The sequence below is a fragment of the Prunus avium genome, chromosome 2 (genome assembly GCF_965620075.1).
Source record: "Prunus avium chromosome 2, drPruAviu1.hap1.1, whole genome shotgun sequence".
In the NCBI taxonomy this organism is placed as follows: domain Eukaryota; kingdom Viridiplantae; phylum Streptophyta; class Magnoliopsida; order Rosales; family Rosaceae; genus Prunus; species Prunus avium.
The window spans coordinates 43,590,166-43,609,278 of record NC_142285.1 but is presented as its reverse complement, the minus strand read 5'-3'; the positions used below and the strand labels follow the sequence as shown (position 1 = coordinate 43,609,278).

General features: G+C 38.0%; 4 protein-coding genes and 1 non-coding gene across 6 annotated transcripts; 4 read left to right on the top strand and 1 right to left on the bottom strand.

Moving 5' to 3' along the window:
• Positions 1 to 139: 139 nt before the first annotated feature.
• Positions 140 to 3,587, top strand: ATXR6 (TRITHORAX-RELATED PROTEIN 6). Its single transcript, XM_021949679.2, has 7 exons — positions 140 to 533; positions 811 to 1,312; positions 1,525 to 1,605; positions 1,749 to 1,978; positions 2,630 to 2,730; positions 2,819 to 3,031; positions 3,148 to 3,587. Exons 2-7 carry the CDS (start codon positions 1,042 to 1,044, stop codon positions 3,305 to 3,307), a joined length of 1,056 nt encoding a protein of 351 aa, XP_021805371.1. The 5' UTR covers positions 140 to 533; positions 811 to 1,041; the 3' UTR covers positions 3,308 to 3,587.
• Positions 3,588 to 4,124: 537 nt separating this feature from the next.
• On the top strand, positions 4,125 to 4,196 carry TRNAW-CCA (transfer RNA tryptophan (anticodon CCA)). Its single transcript has one exon. It is a non-coding gene; the product is annotated as a tRNA-Trp (tRNA).
• Positions 4,197 to 8,959: 4,763 nt separating this feature from the next.
• On the top strand, positions 8,960 to 13,749 carry LOC110749611 (Transducin/WD40 repeat-like superfamily protein). 2 transcript variants are annotated; one of them, XR_015833905.1, is made up of 10 exons: positions 8,960 to 8,978; positions 9,072 to 9,195; positions 9,550 to 10,817; positions 10,926 to 11,016; positions 11,132 to 11,289; positions 11,387 to 11,438; positions 11,729 to 11,808; positions 11,935 to 12,028; positions 12,245 to 13,132; positions 13,262 to 13,749. XR_015833905.1 is itself a non-coding variant. In XM_021949755.2 (9 exons), exons 3-9 carry the CDS (start codon positions 9,666 to 9,668, stop codon positions 12,778 to 12,780), a joined length of 2,163 nt encoding a protein of 720 aa, XP_021805447.1. In that variant the 5' UTR covers positions 8,960 to 8,978; positions 9,072 to 9,195; positions 9,550 to 9,665; the 3' UTR covers positions 12,781 to 13,749. The 2 variants fall into 2 exon arrangements, 1 of the variants encoding a protein (XP_021805447.1); XM_021949755.2 differs by having other exon boundaries at positions 12,245 to 13,749.
• Positions 13,750 to 14,653: 904 nt separating this feature from the next.
• On the bottom strand, positions 14,654 to 15,426 carry LOC148297080 (uncharacterized). Its single transcript, XM_088249410.1, has one exon. The coding sequence runs from the start codon at positions 15,271 to 15,273 to the stop codon at positions 14,989 to 14,991; it is 285 nt and encodes a 94-aa protein (XP_088105536.1). The 5' UTR covers positions 15,274 to 15,426; the 3' UTR covers positions 14,654 to 14,988.
• Positions 15,427 to 15,517: 91 nt separating this feature from the next.
• On the top strand, positions 15,518 to 18,182 carry LOC110749640 (Tetratricopeptide repeat (TPR)-like superfamily protein). Its single transcript, XM_021949787.2, has 4 exons — positions 15,518 to 15,879; positions 16,269 to 16,393; positions 17,425 to 17,671; positions 17,754 to 18,182. Exons 1-4 carry the CDS (start codon positions 15,762 to 15,764, stop codon positions 17,975 to 17,977), a joined length of 714 nt encoding a protein of 237 aa, XP_021805479.1. The 5' UTR covers positions 15,518 to 15,761; the 3' UTR covers positions 17,978 to 18,182.
• Positions 18,183 to 19,113: the final 931 nt, after the last annotated feature.

Sequence of the window (19,113 nt, the reverse complement as noted above, 5' to 3'; positions counted from 1 at the left end):
ATTTAGATGAAATATGGAATATATATTTGTTATGTAATATTTGTATTACTTAAAATTAGGCTCAATAAATTGACCAAGTACAATTATTTCAAGGATTACTCGGAATAGAAGTAGGAAGGAAACAGGAAATGGGGGTCGCCACGTAGGCTACAATTCCATGGTCATTCATTGGTCACTGTTGTACAAAACAAACTCAAATTTCACAAGAGTAAATTCCTTTTTCTTTTTTCATTTTCCAGACCCTTCGATTCGAACCCAATTCGGGTACTCTCGTCGGCCTTGGACAGCCGCATTTCAACCACAACCTCTCTCACTCACATCACACGTCGCTCTCATCCAATCTCTAAACTACCCTATCTCTCTCTCTCTCTCTCTCTCTCTCTCAATATCGGCTCTGCATTTTATTTATTTGGCGGAGAAATTTATTATCTTGGCGGCAGGCAGATAGAATAGATCGGAAATGGAGAAATCTTCTAAGAGCTGCCGCAATGGATTCGAAGACGATGTCGATGAGCCCTCATTGAGGATTTGAGGTATCTCTCCCCTCTCTCTCTCTCTCTCTCAGCTTAGATGGTGATTGCCTTGGTTTTTTTATTTTTTTATTTATATGAAAATATGAATAGTTTTTTAAATATTAATTGGGTTTTGCTAAAGGAAGCACAAAATTGTATAATTGGTCTTTGCAAAAAATAAAAAATAAAAAATTTGTATTAATTGGAATATAGAAAATAAAGGGGAAATTGCTGTAAAGGCGTATGTTTTTTTCCTTTAATATTTGGGTCACTTAGTTATGGGTTTAAATATTTTCAGCCCAAGCCCAACCCCGCACATGCTTATTGGACTAGACCCAACCCGGCCCATCAGGAAACAGTGGCGCCAAATAATTAACGAAACGACCCAAGGTGGCGCCAACATCATTTCCCGCGAACCAAAATTAGCGCGCGAAATGCGCCCCATTGGTTAAATAGGCACAACAACATCGCAGGAACCAAATCCGTAAAGGCCAAAAAAAAGAAAAAGTCAGACAGCAAGAATTAAGATATGGTGGTGCTGGGGAGAAGAACTCAAGCCCCCAAGCCTCTTTCTCGTTCTCAAATAGTCGACGATGACTCTGATAGTGCTTCGGATTCTGAATACGGCGACGTTTCCTGCGAGGAATGTGGGTCAGGTGACTCTCCGGCCGAGCTTCTTCTGTGCGACGGCTGTAACTGTAACAGAGGGTACCATTTGTTTTGCCTGAGACCCATCCTTGTTCACGTGCCTAAAGGAAAGTGGTTTGGCCCTTGTTGCTCCAAGAACAAAAAGCCCAAGTGTACGTTCCTGGTTTATCTTTTTTCCCATTTTCGTTATTTGTTCTGTCCAGATTCATTAGCTAACTACTGGGGTAGGCATATACTCCAATTGTATTTTTATTTTTTTATTTGGGTTTTCAATTTAAGCTGTTTGATTTGTTTGGAGGCTGAAATGCTCAGATTTGATTGATTCTTCTATTGATTGATTTGCCTTTCTCGTTGTGTGCCACAGCTTTCCCTCTCCATCAGACCAAAATTAGTGATTTTTTTCGGATTAAAAGGTCTGCGGAATCACTCCAGAAGATAAATCAAGGTAAACGCCAGTGGAAAACAGTTTATTATGATGCATATTCACTTTTTATTTATGGATTCCTCTGAAGGTTTTATTTCTTTATATGTCTATGCTGGTTTATAACTGGGTACATCTTGGTCCTGTATATTTTGCTACTTTTATAGATAACCGAAAGAGGCGAAGGCGGGCAAGCAACTTGGTGATGTCCAAAAAGAAAAGGAGATTATTGCCCTTTAGTCCCACCGAGGATCATACAAGGAGAATGCAACAAATGGCGTCACTAGCAACAGCATTGACTGCCACTGGGACTAAGTTCAGTAATGAGCTTACTTATAGGCCTAGAATGGCACCCAGGTCGGCCAATTGTGCAGCTCTTGAGCAAGGAGGAATGCAGGTATGTTGTAAACAGTGACCTCTCCAATAAAAATGTTTCAATTCACATGTGGATGTCTTCTAGTTGGTTGGGCTAATAGAGTACAGTGAATTCTCTCTCTAACCAATGAGGACAGGTGCAGAATTCACTGTGTTGGTGGATTTGAGCTGAATTGCTGGGTTTGAGATTATATTAGTTTAAGTAGCATATATTTATGATCTGAAATATGGTCTTCTGCTGATTTAATTGTGCTGAAATTCTGCCTCAACTGCCCTTTTAATGTGAAGTTCCTTGTAAGTTAAAAAAACATGTGGACAGTGTCCAGAGCTCTGCAAGAGGTCTCAATGTTACTTAACCAGGGAATGATAAAAATTTCAGTGTATGTCAACAAATATCATGACAGAAGATTGCATTTTAACCACTGGGATTGACTGAACATTAGCACTTGCAAGCATATGACTCCGGAAACAGCTTGTCTTTTGTTATTTTCATGTATCCATAAGTTACATCTAGAGATTGATGTTATATGCATAGACATATCCTGATTATTCTGGTAGAGAAGTCCTACATGATATTTGATTTTCTTAATTTGAGGGGTGATCCAAAAAGTACATTTGTCTTATGGCTTGCATTGACAATGGCATAACTGTTATCACAATACTGTCTTTGCAGGTTTTGTCGAAAGAAGATATTGAAACTTTGAATTTGTGCAAAAGCATGATGGATAGAGGAGAATGTCCTCCCCTCATGGTTGTTTTTGATCCTCAGGAGGGGTGAGTTTTATGAAAAAAAACAAATATGTTCTCGTGGTAGTTGATACAATTGAGTCCCTGATTCAGTGTAGTTACTTGATTTTCACAGGTTCACAGTAGAGGCTGATAAATTTATCAGGGATTTGACGATAATTACAGAATATGCTGGAGATGTAGATTACTTGAAGAACCGCGAAAATGATGATGGGGATAGCATGATGACATTGCTTTCAGCTGCTAACCCTTCAAAAAGCCTTGTCATTTGTCCTGACAAGCATGGTAACATTGCCCGCTTCGTGAATGGCATCAACAATCACACACCGTAAGCTCACCTCCATTCCAAAGTTTTATTTTCTGCCTTTTGTATGTATATTACTTCCAACCTTGTCTTGCTGGCTACTTTGCCAATATAGTCTAAGTTACTGAAATTTGGTGCAGGGATGGGAGAAAGAAGCAGAACCTAAAATGTGTAAGATACGATGTCAATGGTGAGAGTCGGGTTTTACTGATTGCAAACAGAGACATACCAAAAGGGGAGCGATTGTATTATGATTACAATGGATATGAGAACGAATATCCAACTGAGCATTTTGTCTAGCCCATTTTAAGTTATTCAACACCCACTCACCTTCACCATAGCTAAATCAAGCTTTTTCTTTTTTGCCAACAAGCTAAATTAAGCTTTCGGGCCCGCTAACAGGCTAATTGTATACTCGTGACTGTTTTTGTTAGACCACAATTTTGGGTTTATTTAAATTCAAAGTTCTGAAATGAGAAACTTGAAAAGGAAATGTGAGGGAGTGCCTTCGTTTAAAATGGCAACGCAGACATATCAGTCAATTTTTGGATAATAATAATATGGTGGCTTGAATCTTGAAGGTTTGAAAATGGCCTAAACTGTGCATTGATTTTTACAAGGTTGACTGCTCTTAGCTACTACAACTCTACAATCATACCACCCAGAAGAAAAAAATCATGCATGTTGCCTTGGAAATAAGTAAATATCATGTGTTTATTTTGATTTTTTTTATTTAATTGAACACTTTTCTATTGAGAGGGGCAATATAGCATATTTCACTGATGCTAGGACTCGAATTCAAAACCTTTTTTGGAAGAGCAATTGCTTTAAACCGCTATACTAGTGGGTTTTTTGCATTTTGAATTTTTTTAACGTTATGTTCATGTTCTTTTACCTCAACCGACCTGCACACATGGGCTCAGGAAGTGTAGGCCTAATGGCCTAAAGCCCATTTTAGATCATTGCTCATTAATAAATAATTCCAGCTCACTTTTCAAATGCAAAGTGTAAGCCCATAGTTAGTTCTGTGCATTAATTTAACACAATGGTAGGCTAAAATACCACAAAGTCCATGCCGTACAGCCTATATAGCACTACGCATCTACGTCATATCATCGGATCCGTGGCGCAATGGTAGCGCGTCTGACTCCAGATCAGAAGGTTGCGTGTTCGATTCACGTCGGGTTCAATTTTTTCTTTTTCTTCCGTTAATATTTAATTTTTAATTTTGAAAGAATCCGGGACAAAATGGAAAGGAAAAGAACCCAAAAATGGTTTCCCGTAATATCAAACAGTCCATTTGGAGAAGACAAAGATCTGAAAAGTTGAAAATGGCTTTTGGCATCCCCAACACAACCCAAGGCAATTAAGCAAGTAAATGATTATGGTGGTTGAGGGAGAGAGTGTGTGAAGTGAAGAAATTCATGAGGCCGCAGAGCCATGACATGAACACAACAGGCTTGGCAGCTTCAGGACTGCCAGCCCAAACAGCACACACTTGCCTCGCATTTGTTAATCAAGTTTTAGAGGACCACTTCTTCTCTGCATCAGAAATTAAAATAAAAAAGGAAAAAAGAAGAAGAGTTGTTTGTAGCTAGACTAGAGACTAGAGTGGTCCAAAATCAGGAGCTACCGTAACCCACAGTACGTACAGCAGTAGCAGCTGGCAAGAGGGGCAGAGATAGAGAAGGTAGTTTGCCTAAGCCTTTCTGCTGCTGCCATCCCCACACCACAATTGTGGTCCTACCTACACAACACATTCACTAATTTTGTTGCTACAAATTAGTGCGACTGCTACCATCAGATTTTGCTTTAGAGCTAGTACCCTCAAAATTGTGGTCCTATCAGAACTATATATATGAACTGAGTTTGTTGTACTTATATATATTTGCTGTTAATTACAAGGTAGAATCTGTTACCAGAGCTTCAATCCCGAGATGAAGGATTTGAAGCTTTTTCATGTGCTCAGCAGAAGAATTTATCATAACGGTTATTTATTGGACTATAGTTGTGCGAGGGTTAGTGCATCATTCATCCATGTAAATTTCATCCGCATCTTATCGACAATCATAAATCATGCACACGTCATCATCAAGACAATTTTATACATGTAACATGATAGAAAATCAAATTACTAGAAAGTTATACGTGCTGTAGATTAACAGTTTAATTGATTAACTTTGCCCGCATTCTGAAAAACATAAAGTATCATCACCATTGCATTTGGCAAATATATATATATATATAGATGTGTATAGTTTGATGGTTTTTTGGACCATCCAAAGTTGTGACTTGTCCTTGTTACTTTTCGTTCCCAAACAAAAATGTGGGGAAAATAATAGAGGGGAAAAGTGTAAAGGAGGCATGCCCTAAAGACAAAGAGTGGGTACCCATCCTAGAAATGAACAATACACAATATTAATTATGCATAGAAATGGAACCACTCGAAGTCGTAGACTCGTAGACACCCACCATATATATTATTATCCAATTCTATTTCTATCTCTACAAATTAATAAATTATAATACAACACTCAGTTTTCAAAATCCAAAAGCCGTGGTACTAGTATGAATGGTCAAGCTCAATTGTGACTTTGTGACTTGTAGAATTGTAGTTTTCGCTACACTTTTTCTCGTGCTTTTCATTTCCTGAAAGAAAGGGCTCTTGGCTCCTGCATGCATCTGTAATTTGAATGTTGTGCTCCTCTTATATCAAAAGTCAACTAATTCATCACATCGAACGAACAAGTATTCCATGCATCTGCCCTACTCGTCCATATCATGATCATATATACTTACTCACATGATGCAGCCAGTTGATTACCAAATATCATGATTATGGAACCAAATACAAACTTAACTTATTTTCCGGCTCAAGTAAGCATTACTTTCATTAATTAATTAGCTCAAACGTACGTGCAATGTATCTATAACAAGTGATGATGATGATCAAGTTTTTTTTTTATAGCTTTTTTTCTGAGTGGAGATAGAAAGAAAGAAAGAAAGAGCCAAAGTTGTACATAGTATGAAGCCATTACTTAAAAGGTCAGTCCATCAATTGTCGTGCGGGACACACACACACATCAATGTACATATAATTATTCTAAACCAACAACATCTATAAATTTATTCTAAAATAAATTTAGTGTTTTTTTAAAAACCTCTAATATTTCCGCGAGTGCGAAGAGGCTAATACGTAATATATTTTTTGTTTAATCTATGTCGGCATGCCAATTTATGGAGTAACATAAGGCACTATGCATGTGCCTTTTTTAATTATAAGCACACACACGTTGCCACGCACCCATAATTTGCCATGCATGCATGCATGCTTACCAAATTAATAATAAAATATTGATGGTATGGGAGTGGGATGGTCAATCCGTTACGAGAATCACAATTTACAAGGCAAACCACCAAGGGAAATCTTTCTCGATAAAATGCTTAATTCGTTGATTAACCAATACATTAATTATTTGGCAATTTGGCTCTTGGATTTACAACTCATATCCTAAATATATATATTTATTGTATTTGAGTTGTAAACTTTGTACTGTTGGCTTGGCTTGGCTACCCAGATTTTGATTGTTATTTGTTGCTGGTACACCAACTTTATTATTTGTGAGTTGTGCATTATGCGCCACGTGGTACTTTTGGTTGTCAAATTCCCAAATTTTCTTTATGCCATTGCCATTGCCATTGCCGTTGCCTTGCATATATCCAATGAAGGAATGTTTTCGTCTAATTCAACACTTTATGCTTATATTCTCAATTATAGAGAATATAGAGGCAACTATTTGCTCATGCATGATATGCATGTTACTTGGTATCAATACTTTCAGTACCCTTTTCTTGATTCGAGCAGCGAGAAAGATTAATAATTAACAAACGCCCATTTGCCTAATATATTATTACCAAACAGAAATGGAACCACCCAAAGAATATTATTGTGTGCAGTAAACTGTCAATCAACGAGCGCGTTTTAGCTTTTAACCCAAAAAGAAAAGATTTTTTAAAAAAGGTTAGTTTAAGTTTACGTGTTTCACTTCACTTTATTATGCAGAAAAAGAAAAGCAAGACTGTCTGCATGTTTCTGTCTTGGGTGTCAAGTGTGACTTTTGCAGATCACCATCACAGAAAAGAAAAAAACACAGAGTTACCATTTTTTTTTAAGTTTTTCTATAATAACAACATTAATATAATCAACCTTAATTATTATTCTTGTCATTTACTTGCTTACTTTTGTATTTGTTGCAGCCTTTGCTTAATTGAAACAAGCTCCCTTCTCGCACGTTAATTAAGACAGCAATGACAGTCAGTCGGAAAATTGATGATATCAATGCAAACAAAACAAACCAAAGGGTGGCTGGGTGGTGGGTGGCCGGCTACCTAGCTCTCTCTCTCTCGCAATCTCTCAACCTCTCAACCTCTCAACCTCTCTAGCTACCAATGACATGAGAGATGAGACACATCAAAGAGTTTTTAAGCAAACTGCCCGGTTCAACGGAAACAAGCCGACTTTTACTTTTTTGACTTTTTAAGACTTTGTATGTCTCTAATGGTGACATTAACCTAATCAAAACCCACCTAATTACTACTAATTCACTTTCTTTGTCATTTTTCAATCATGATGCTGTTTTGTGTTATTAATTTACTTTTTGACTTTTAAATCTCCCCTAATTACTATTGCTATCATTTCAATTTAGGAATGAATAAATGATCATGCCATAAATTAATCTCGTGAAATTGTCTTCAAACACTTGAAAACCCAGACACAAAACATTTTCATGGATGGAGGCATTTTCATGGAACCCATGCCCTAAAACTAGTGGTGACATCCAGGATCCAGCTTTCACCTGTCACTGAGTCTAAATGGGCAATAGCTGGAATGCCTATTTAGAAACCTTTTGGAATTTCTTAAGTAAACTTTTTGTTTAATAATTCTTATTTATTATTGTCTCAATGTCACCATGGAAAATAATAACAACAACAACATAAGGGTCATCTTTGACCATTAACATGCAATCCTTCATTGGACGGTCATAATTGTCGCTATTTGATGCTCATTTATATATAAGATTTTCCATTTTAAAAGTAAAGTCATCCATTCTTCAATTAGAATTCCAAGTCAAACAATTTGGCATTGACCACCTCTTCAAGTGGAAAGTGAGAGTAAGATACATCCACCGCTTCCCTTTGCTAATAAATCATATCAACATCAATGGCGCATTTTTGTTAATGTCGGTCATCACATAAATAATTAAGAAGGAAATTTGTAAGATTAAACTTTAGAAAATTGCTTCTTATTAATTATATATTCACTTCATTTTTAGTACAAGCGATAATCAAGGTTATATATGTTTTTAATTTCATTAACAACTATAAAAATTTGTGATGTAATGTATTATCTTAAATAAAGTTTATGATTTGAAAGATTCAGTATTGGTGTCTTACATAAGTAGTCTATTAGTGCGTGCTAATGTGATTATAAGAACAACAAAAGTAATATTTTTTTATTCCGAAGTAACTTATGAAAATCTTACACTTTATATTTTCATTTATTGCGAAATATTACTCACTTTAATGAGATTGTCATTTAGGTATAAGTAGAAAACATCACAATAATTTGATAAAAATAAAAACATCACAATAATAATTATAATAATTCACTGGTACTTTAGGTCCCCGTCCCCGATTGTCATTTATTTTTATTTCTTATACGAAAATTGGAGTCTAAAATCTCGGCTCATTTGTTTTTGGTCGGAAAAATCTCATTAAGGTACTCGAAACATTTAATTTCATTAAAGCAAAAAAGAAAAAAGAGAGGAAATTACCAATTTATTATTATTATTATTTTTGTAGACAGAGATACAGCGAGAGAGAGAGAGAGCAAACACAAGCACATCCTACTCTCGAAATCTCGTTTCTCGGGCCATCGTTCACGAATATCAAGGAACTCGTGCCTTTTCCGGTTTTACCCCTGGCTATTTGGCTACTTTTTTTTTTGTTGTTGCTGAAATAAATACTAAATTGCTTATTATTTTATTTTCGCATTTCTCTGTAGAGTGCTTCTTTGCTTCCTCGAGAAAGCGAGTCCCGGAAGCTCCAAATTTTTATGGCTGCTTCGATCTATGCCCTCTTCAGTTGCAAAGGAATTTCGTAGACACGAAACCCATGTAATCACAATTGTATGTTTGTTTCATCCATTATTTCTGTCGTTCATAATTTTCTGGTTCATTTATTCAATTGTAATCATATGATCATCAATTTCTGCCAATGGGGTTTTCTCTGTGAGCCGAGAAGTGTTTTTGGAAAATTTGGGTTCATTGCAATTTTCATTTGTGGCTCCGTATGCTTAATAAATTGTGATTTTTTTATTGTGGTGGAAGACCAGGTTCAATGGGTGTGGATTGGGATCCATGTTGGATCTCTTGGTTTTTGTTTTATTGATATTATTTCCATTATTGTTTAATTTAACAAGTATTTCTGTTAAACTGATCTTGGATTCTGTGTTTTTTGTTTTTTTTATTTTAATTTTGTAGTTACTCTTACTCAATAAGGTTGCTTGTCTGGAGGGGGATTGAATATTGGCACGTTGCCTGGGGCTTAAAATGTTGGTTTCTTGATGTGGAATCTCATGGGTTGAACTCAAAGAATAATGGGTAGCTTTAGTGAAGAAGAATACCGGTTTTTTGATGCCCAAGAGGATATTGCATCAACATCTGATGCAAGTTCTGATAACATTGAGGTATTTGATTCAACTTCTTCCTTCATCAATTGGGTTCCACCTAGTTTTCCATATGAGGTTTGGGTTCAAAGCCCCGGAAGTGTTCAGGAGCGTAGGGTTAAGTTTCTGGAGTGGATGGGACTGAGTTCAGATCAAATTGTGAGAGAGGCTTCACTAGACATATCTAGTGATGTTCCAGGGGAGGTTGAAAGAATTCGAGAGACTAGTGGGGCTGTGTTGAGAACCTCACGTTTTGAAGATGAGTTTTGTTTCAGTCGGTCTTCTATGTCATGCTGGCGTAATGGCTACTCCAATTCCTCAATTGAGTTGGGTTCAAAGGATAATTCTGCATGTAGAGGTGTAAATCCAGGTATGATATTGGAGTGTAATGCAGATGAACTGGGGCAGGATGATAAAGTAAGTGAAGGTCAAGAAGTGGCTGAAGAGTCTGAGCGCACTTCGTGTTCATCATCTTCCTTGTCTCTACAATTGATGGAAAATCAAGTGGAGGAGGTGCACAATAGAGCTGGGATACTGAAGAGAGTTAAGAAGGTGTGGTTGAGTAGGTTACGGTCCATGTCATGCCTTGTTGATAGGCAAGGGGAGGCTGATAAATTGACAGACAATGACAATGATGCAACTGTGGGGCACAGGGCTCAGAGAGTTAAAGTTCGCCATTGCCGGAAGCGATTGAAGGAACTTTCAGCTCTTTACATGGGGCAAGATATCCAGGCCCATGAGGGTGCGATTTTGGCAATGAAATTCAGTCCTGATGGACAATACCTAGCAAGTGCCGGTGAAGATGGGATTGTGCGAGTCTGGAACGTGGTGGAGGATGAGAGATCTAATGAACATGACATTCCAGAAATAGATCCATCCTGCATTTACTTCACAGTAAATCATCTCTCTGAACTAAATCCACTATTTGCGGATAAGGATAAAAAATCAGGGAGCCTTAGGAAAACACCGGATTCAGCTTGTGTTATTTTCCCCCCTAAAGTCTTTCGGATATTGGAGAAACCATTGCATGAATTTCATGGGCATGATGGTGATATTTTGGATCTCTCTTGGTCAAGGAATAATGTAAGTGATTATTTGAATTGCAGCTAAATTTTAGGAATCTAAGAAAATATTGATCGTTTTTAGTGAAATATGGCAGAAATTTAATTTGGTATGTTGTTTTGGATGCAGTATCTTCTGTCGTCTTCTGTTGACAAAACTGTTCGTCTCTGGCAAGTGGGATGTGACCATTGCCTCAAAGTCTTTTCCCATAGTAATTATGGTGCGCTTCTGGCTAGTTTGTGTGATTATATGAAACAGCAAAGTTCTAGTCTCTTCTGTTGTATTATATTGAATCTTCCTCTTATAATTTTTCTTTATGTTATGGTGCTGTGCAGTGACCTGCGTTCAATTTAATCCTGTGGATGATAATTACTTCATCAGTGGTTCAATAGATGGCAAAGTACGCATTTGGGGAATTCCTTGCTGCCAAGTTGTTGATTGGAGTGATATAAGAGATATAGTTACTGCAGTGTGCTATCGCCCTGATGGGCAGGTTTGGTGATTTTCTTGCCCTTCCATTGTGTAGAAATGTTGATGTATGATCACATATAGATTAATGTTTATTTAAACACAATCGATTTCTTGTGCAGGGAGGAATTGTTGGCTCAATGACTGGCAATTGCAGATTTTATAATATATCAGGTGACCAGCATTCCTCACCCTCCTTCTGTTTGCCTCCTTTTCGTAGGAACTGACTAGATGTCTGCTCAATTTAGATTTTTTCATGCTGGTTGAGTAATTTCATCATATTTAATTGCAATGTTTAAATTTCCAAACCCATTTTTGTGTAAATTTTTCAATACAAAATGCATCTCAATACCTCAAATTCTTTTCATGAGATAATTGTTATACTTGTGTCACATTTTGACCTTCAAATCGATTGATTTTGGGGATGTTTGTACTGATGAAGTGGTTATGTTTTTCTGGGGCAGATAATCATTTGCAATTAGATGCTCAAATATGCTTGCATAGTAAAAAGAAGTCTCCCTGCAGAAAGATTACAGGCTTCCAGGTAGTTATGAGTTATGACTTTCTCTCAATGCCTTGTTTTCTTGTTTCTGTTTTGGTTTCCTTTTTATATCACTTAACCTTTTCATTTGGGATCTGAAATTCAATAATTGTATGTTATGTTACACAGTTTTTCCCACACAATCCTAGCAAAGTGATGGTCACTTGTGCCGATTCACAAGTCAGAATTCTTCATGGTCTTAATGTGGTTGGCAAGTATGCAGGTATGCACATAGCTCATCTTTTTCTTTATAATAGTTTATTGTTTTTCCAACAGTCTGATTTTCTAGAGGCAGTTCACTGTGCATATTGTAAGCAAATATAACGTAATTGATAGTATGTATTAATACTCTTATGTCAAATACATGTTTGTGTGCTTTTGAATTTGAAAATTATAGTTTTCTTTTTCTTCTTCTAAACCTTGTCTCTCGTACTTTCAGGACAACGTAATGCAGGAAACCAGACATCTGCTACCTTCACTTCAGATGGGAAACATATAGTTTCAGTTAGTGAGGATTCTAATGTGTATGTATGGAACTGCGGTAATCAGGAAGAACATGTTCTCTCTCAAGCAAAAAAGATCAGATCTTGTGAGCGCTTTTCCACCAATGTATCTATAGCAATACCTTGGTGTGGTTTCAAATGTGATTCCTTAGAAAATGAGAGCCAATTTCAGGCCATGGATGGGAAGTTACCAGAGACTCTGCCTTTCTCTTCACCTGCATGTTTTTCTCTCAGCCAGGATTCTTTCCTTGAGTCTATTCCCAAAGGATCTGCAACTTGGCCAGAGGAGAAGCTTCCAACTTCAAGCCCTCTGGCAAAGCCATCTACTATGCACAGATCTGAGTACAAATTTTTTAAAACTTCTTGTCAGAGCACATCTAGTTCTCATGCATGGGGTATGGTAATTGTGACTGCAGGCTGGGATGGACGGATCAGATCATTCCACAATTATGGTCTACCGGTGCCTGTTTGACACTATAGTGGCTTTTGGCATGGTTTTCAAAAGAGTTTTAGCCATCCCCTTTGCAGGACACTTTATGTGTATTGCCCTCTTTGGCTCTTTGGCTTTTGGCATTGTTTTCAAAAGATGCAAATCTAATGGATTGATGAGTGACATTAAGTTTGGCAGCATCAACAGCCACAGCAGGCTCAGGTTGACAACTCTAGCAGGCATGTGGAGGATAGATGAACTTGTGTATTTGGTTATCCAATGGGACCCTTGTCAGATTTCAGAGATGACTGACCATTTTATGTCATGACAAGTGGCTGCAATTCCATGGTTGTAGTGTGCAATCCAATTTGGAATGAGCCAGCGAGTGGCCGAGGTTAGCTTGTCTAGATATTATAATTTCTAATCAATGTGGGATGTTTTTGGTCTGCCGGTTCTCAAAATTAGATGTGAAGTCATTTGTTAGGAGAAAGCCAAATTGAGATATTATATCTATATAATGCAGGTGCCCGTGGGCCTTGCACAACTTCTTTTGTTCTCTATGATGGGATAGGGTATCCAGAGCTGGTGGCTGGAATTTATTTGGGAAAAGAATCGTGGGGAACTTTCACCCTTCCACCACGGTGGCCGGTCAGAATGATTGAATTGTTTGTCTGCCATTTCTGGTGTGTCTCATGGTAGGGTCAGTGAGCTTTGGTTGGCAGTGGGAATGTGGAGGAAGCCATTCCCTCTCAGCCTGGGGCTGGAAACTCAGACCACCACTCTTCCGGAGAAGACATTTATCTCTTAACGGGAATGATTGGGGCTCGTGCCCATGGAGGATGGGCACTCCCAACTTTGTATATTTACAGTCAGTTTAGTCTAACACAACCTTAGATTAGCCTCTCAGAGTGGTTAGGATTTTGTTAACCTTAGCAGGAATAGCTTTTGAGATTCATATAAAAATGTAACTTCAATTTTCCTCTCATTTGTAAATGGAATTATTTTTCTGCATGCTCGTGCTTGAAACAAAATATGGCAATACAAACAATATAAGTTGGACGTGGATACAAAAAAAAAACCTCGAAATATTTGCATTGTTGGCATTGTGATGTGATGCTTTATAGAAATCGTGTTTGTTTTTAGGCAGAAAGAAACAGTTGGGAGAATAAAAGCGCATGAAGCGGAAGAAAGATGAAAATAATGGGCATGTTTACAGGTAGAGAGGTTAGTCAATTAGGAGACAAGGAGAACATAGCATATGTCTAATTCTAATGATCAAGGGACATTCATTAGTGGAAGCACTGGAAAGTGTAAAAGCGAAAGCGCCACAAACAAATTAATTTTATGGATCAATTATTGAACTTTCTTATTCTGCTTTTGGCCAACCAATTACCAACCTAGCTTACATTAAAAGGACACTCAAAAACAAAACATTCAATTAGCTATTGAAAACTTTCTGGATCTTGTGATTAGCTTGACAAAACTTGGTTATCAGATCTAAATGCAAATCCCCGACAAAGCGACATAGGATCATTGTCACTTTGTCACTCCTCCCTCCTATCCTCCTATTGTGTTTAGCTATATACGGTTCCTTAACTAATCCATTATTGTAATCCCAAAAAAGTCATTTTGTTTTTGAGTTTAGAACCCAAGCCATCCCTTGGAACCAGTCCACGAAACCCAATCCATCCCTCCGAATGAAACCCAAGCCCATCCGCATTCTTAAAATCCAGAACAGGGATCCCTCGGCATTCAGGGCCCATTCACATTCTTCAAATTCACAACAACAATCGAAAAACAGTTCATCGTAGGTAAGAGTCTTGAGAAAACAAAACAAAACAAATCTTTTGACATCAGATTCTGCTTCATTTTAAGAGAAGAGAACGTTGATTCATTCACTCAGGAATCAGGAGGATAAATAAATCAAACAATACCCATTACACAGAATCAGAAGACTTTTAACTATATATAATACACTTCAAAAACAAATATTGTTACAGGCAACAATACAAACAGCAACACATCACATCACAATGACATCCAGGGTTAAAAGCATATAATCATACACAAATAACAAATCCATCCTTCAGTTTTTCCGATTCAATTTCGACTTTCACGACCTGAAAACATCACACATTGAATGGAAAGAAATTCAAAACCCAAAATTTCAAAGCGAAAAAAAAACCTAGAGAGAACAAAATGAACCCAATTTTCCGATCCCATCGAGGATGCTGACGTGTCTGTCCCTCATCAAACCGGGAGATTGACGACGTCGTTTGGGGCCGAGGAGGAGGAGGAAGAAGGGTAATGAGGACGGTGGTCGCTGAGATTGACGGAGCGAGAGGCGAAGAGCATGAGGGGTCGGTCGTGAGCTTCTTCTGGGTTCATTTCGTGGTCGTCGGAGGTGGAGAGGTTGATGCAGGAGCACCGCTCCAGCGATGCGAAGAAGGCCGATGCCACGTGGGTCCCAAGCCAGCTGGCCACCCCGTTCAGCTTCTCGTACGATAAGCACGAGCTCTGGCTCTGGCTCTCCATCGCCTTTAATTTTTGCAGTGGCAGAGAAAGAGAAAGAGACCCAACCAAAAGTCAATTCCCAAATATACAACCAACCAAACAACAAAATATCAATTCAATTCACAACACAATGGAGGCCGACCGTTTCTCCTTCCTTCCTTGTTCTTAGGAACTAGCCTTTTACCATATTTTACCTTACCGTGTTTTCTTTCCTTTTTTTTCTATTTACGTATACAAATAAATAAATTAACGTAAATATCTGCCGGCCCGGCATGTTGTTTATTGACTTTGACTTTGTACTCCTACGACATGTCGTTTCTATCGCCGTCTGTGCTGTATGTATGTAGTATATGTACTCGTACTGGGTGCGATAAGGCCAAAGCGGGAGCAAATATACATTGGCGTCAGACACGATCCCACGTGTCATGCCACGTCATCTTGATCTTCTACGGAAACTATAGCGGATAAGAAGACGCCATCGTCTGTCTCACACTGCCATTGTTTCGAAAATGGCTGCTTCACTTGCTTCAATTCCATTGTCGCGCAATGGTCTCTCTCTCCAGTTCTCCCCAACGAAACGCCATTGTTTCACAGTTCCCCACTCACCTATGCGTGTGTGTTGCTCGGGTGAGCCTTCCGCACTGATTCTTCTCACAATACTCATTCTTGTCATGTCATGTTCAATTTTGGTTCAGTTGGTTGCATTGCAATGAAATTTGTTTGATTGGTTCTTGTGTTATATAAAGCAGTTCCAAGTTCTGGGTTTGATTCTGTTGTTTGTTGCCCAGTTAATTAAATTTGTAAACATTTATCTTAAACGATTTATGAGCCTAGCTTTTCTCTGTTGTTATCTTCCCAGAAAGCAATTTTCCAAAAGCATTTACAGAATCAGAAAACAAAATGGTCATATATGGATTTCGACTTCGGTTGCTTTTGATTTTGCTTACCAACCCCTGCAAACAAATAGTGGAGGGATTTCTTTTCTCGTATTCATGATATTACTTTGGACCGTGCAGCATCTAGGGTTGGTCATGAATTAAAGGAAAACTTGTCTCAACTGAAGCAACTTAAGAATGTAGCTTGTGGCATTCTTGCTGTTTGGGCTGTGACTGCTGCCTCGCCTGTAATTGCTGCTGGTCAGGTTTGAAAATTGAAACACACTCTTAGCCTACATTACTCCCTTTTATTTTTAAGGGCCTTAGTTTACCTATCACCATCTATGTATATTTTTCACATGCTATGCTCAGTGGACTAATGGAATGCCTGCATTGGAGATTTGAGTGCCCCATGTTGAACAGATCTAATCCGATGGTCACAGTTTTCTTCTTCTGAATGTTTATGGTACTTTGTATTTGTTTAGTCAAAAACCAAGCAAAACTAGGACATACAACCAGCTAAGCAGTAACAAACAAATTCCCCGAGTTACAAATTTCTCTTTAAATAAGAGAATCGGAAATACGCCTTTTTCTGCAACTTCAGCTTGAATGTCATGAATAATCCCTGAGGACCCCGACAGAGCTCCATGAAGCAAAGCTGTTTTCATGTTCCCTCCGATTCCTTTTACATCAGGTGCGATATATGTGGCCATCCCAACCAAGTTTGATAGTTAGAAACCTTAAGTTCTTTCCTTTACTCTGAGATTTTATCCAATTAAACTCATCTTGAAAACGAATGTGCCGAGTGTTGGCTGTCTAGCCCCAGGAAATTTGTCTGGCCTTAGTTGGAATCCTGTCATGAATAAGTTAAGCAGACAGGAAATAAACCATGTTTTAGAATCGCTGTAGAGAACCAGACAAGTCTATCTCAATTCACTTTATTTAGCTTGCCTCCAATTGCATTCCAAGTATCAGAAACTTTTAGAAAATCCTTATTTTTCTGGAACATTTATGGTATGAGTAGAAAGTCGAGATACTTCATAAGAAATTTCATTACATTGACACTTTTTATATTCTACTTTATTGTATCTCTTCTGACGTCCCCTTTTCCTTCAGTTTGTTTTCTTTCAGCTCTTGTGAAATGTCACACGTTCATTAAAATAGGTGGAGCCAAAATGTCATCATCCAAACAATAAATGATGATGACAATGATGAAACTCAAACCTACTAGTTTTTCTAGTTGTGATTATGAAAGGGTACTAAATTGATTTTTTGTTTGTTTTTTGTTTTGCAATAGAGGTTGCCTCCGTTGTCAACTGATCCAAGTCGGTGTGAGCGTGCATTTGTTGGCAACACAATAGGTCAAGCAAATGGAGTTTATGACAAGGCAATTGATCTCCGCTTCTGCGATTACACAAATGAGAAGTCCAACCTGAAGGGAAAGAGTCTTGCAGCAGCACTCATGTCTGAAGCAAAATTTGATGGTGCAGATATGTCAGAAGTTGTGATGTCAAAGGCTTATGCTGCAGGAGCTAGCTTCAAGGGTAAGATTGCATATCATCCTTGACATCAAATGTACAAGATGATGATATGGAATGAAAGAAATCAATGGTTTTCTTTTTGCAGGTACAGATTTCTCAAATGCAGTTCTAGACCGAGTTAACTTTGAGAAAGCTAATCTGCAAGGAGCTTTGTTTAAGAACACTGTTTTATCAGGCTCCACCTTTAATGAAGCACAACTTGACGGTGCAGTGTTTGAGGATACCATTATCGGGTACATTGATCTTCAGAAACTCTGTAGAAATACATCTATCAATGAGGAAGCAAGAGCAATTCTGGGGTGTCGATGACCATTTTCCCTACTGTTTTACTTGCTAATTCAAGGTTCATCTGTTGTATAAGAAGCAACCACGGTGCTTAATGCATTTTCATTCTGTATTTCAAGTTTATTTCTTGGCATTTTTTATGTATAGCCTACCCTGCATCTGTGCATCCTTCCGAAGACAATTTTGTTATTCTCCTTCTGCAGAGCATAGTGTTTTTCTTTCTTTGTTATGGCTCTCAGAGTCTGAAATATAAGTTTTTGCTTCTGTCAAGTGGCCTAGGTAGGTAGCTTTCCAAAAAAAATGAAAAAAAAAGTGTAAAAAAAGCTCTTGTTAGTTAAAGTAATTTTCTCATGAAGTTGCATGAATCTCAGATAGAAAAGGAAAGGGAGATCGTGGTGGGTAGCTAGCTAGAACACAATTCACATGTGCCAGCCAGCAGCCACATACCATAATATCAGATGCTACTGCCTCACTTGAAGCTCACCAACCCACTTTAAAAGTAGAGTAAAGAATTATAGCACTTGATGAGAAACTATTGAACGACGTGACCCTGCATTTGCCAGAAAGGTCAAGTTAGCTGAGGCACAGAGGACAGCACTTGCAATTTCCAATTAAAAAACGAGTTTGACGGTCACGAAACGCCATGGGGGGGACTGACTTCATCCCTGGAAACACGCAAAGTACAAAACCCCTAAAACTTTGACTAGAAAGTAGAACAAGAAAGGCATATATGGCTCGATCGTGATACTGTTTTCATATTTGTTTTCTTTTGAAGAGGGTCTCTCGGGTTTTCCCTTTTTTACATTCACCTTCTTCGTGGAAACCACCATAATTGTTTTTGATGTGTGCCTTTTGTTTTTCAAAAATTTTGACTTGAAAATAATGACAAGAATAAATGAATGATGGCGATTGATACCATCCCTTCAAATATAGGTGAGATTGATGATTAAGAGTGGTTACCTATACATGTACATTCATTCCAATATGCACATATGTGTGCATGATTATTAATTTACTTATTTTGGTAAATGAAATTGTTGCAATAATAAGTTATGGTGGTTGGCGTTTGGATGGGAGAAGTACTTGAATATAGCTACCATGGAGATGTAGATATACAAGGGAAGTAACCAACCATTCCAAAAACTGCCACCTACAATTCC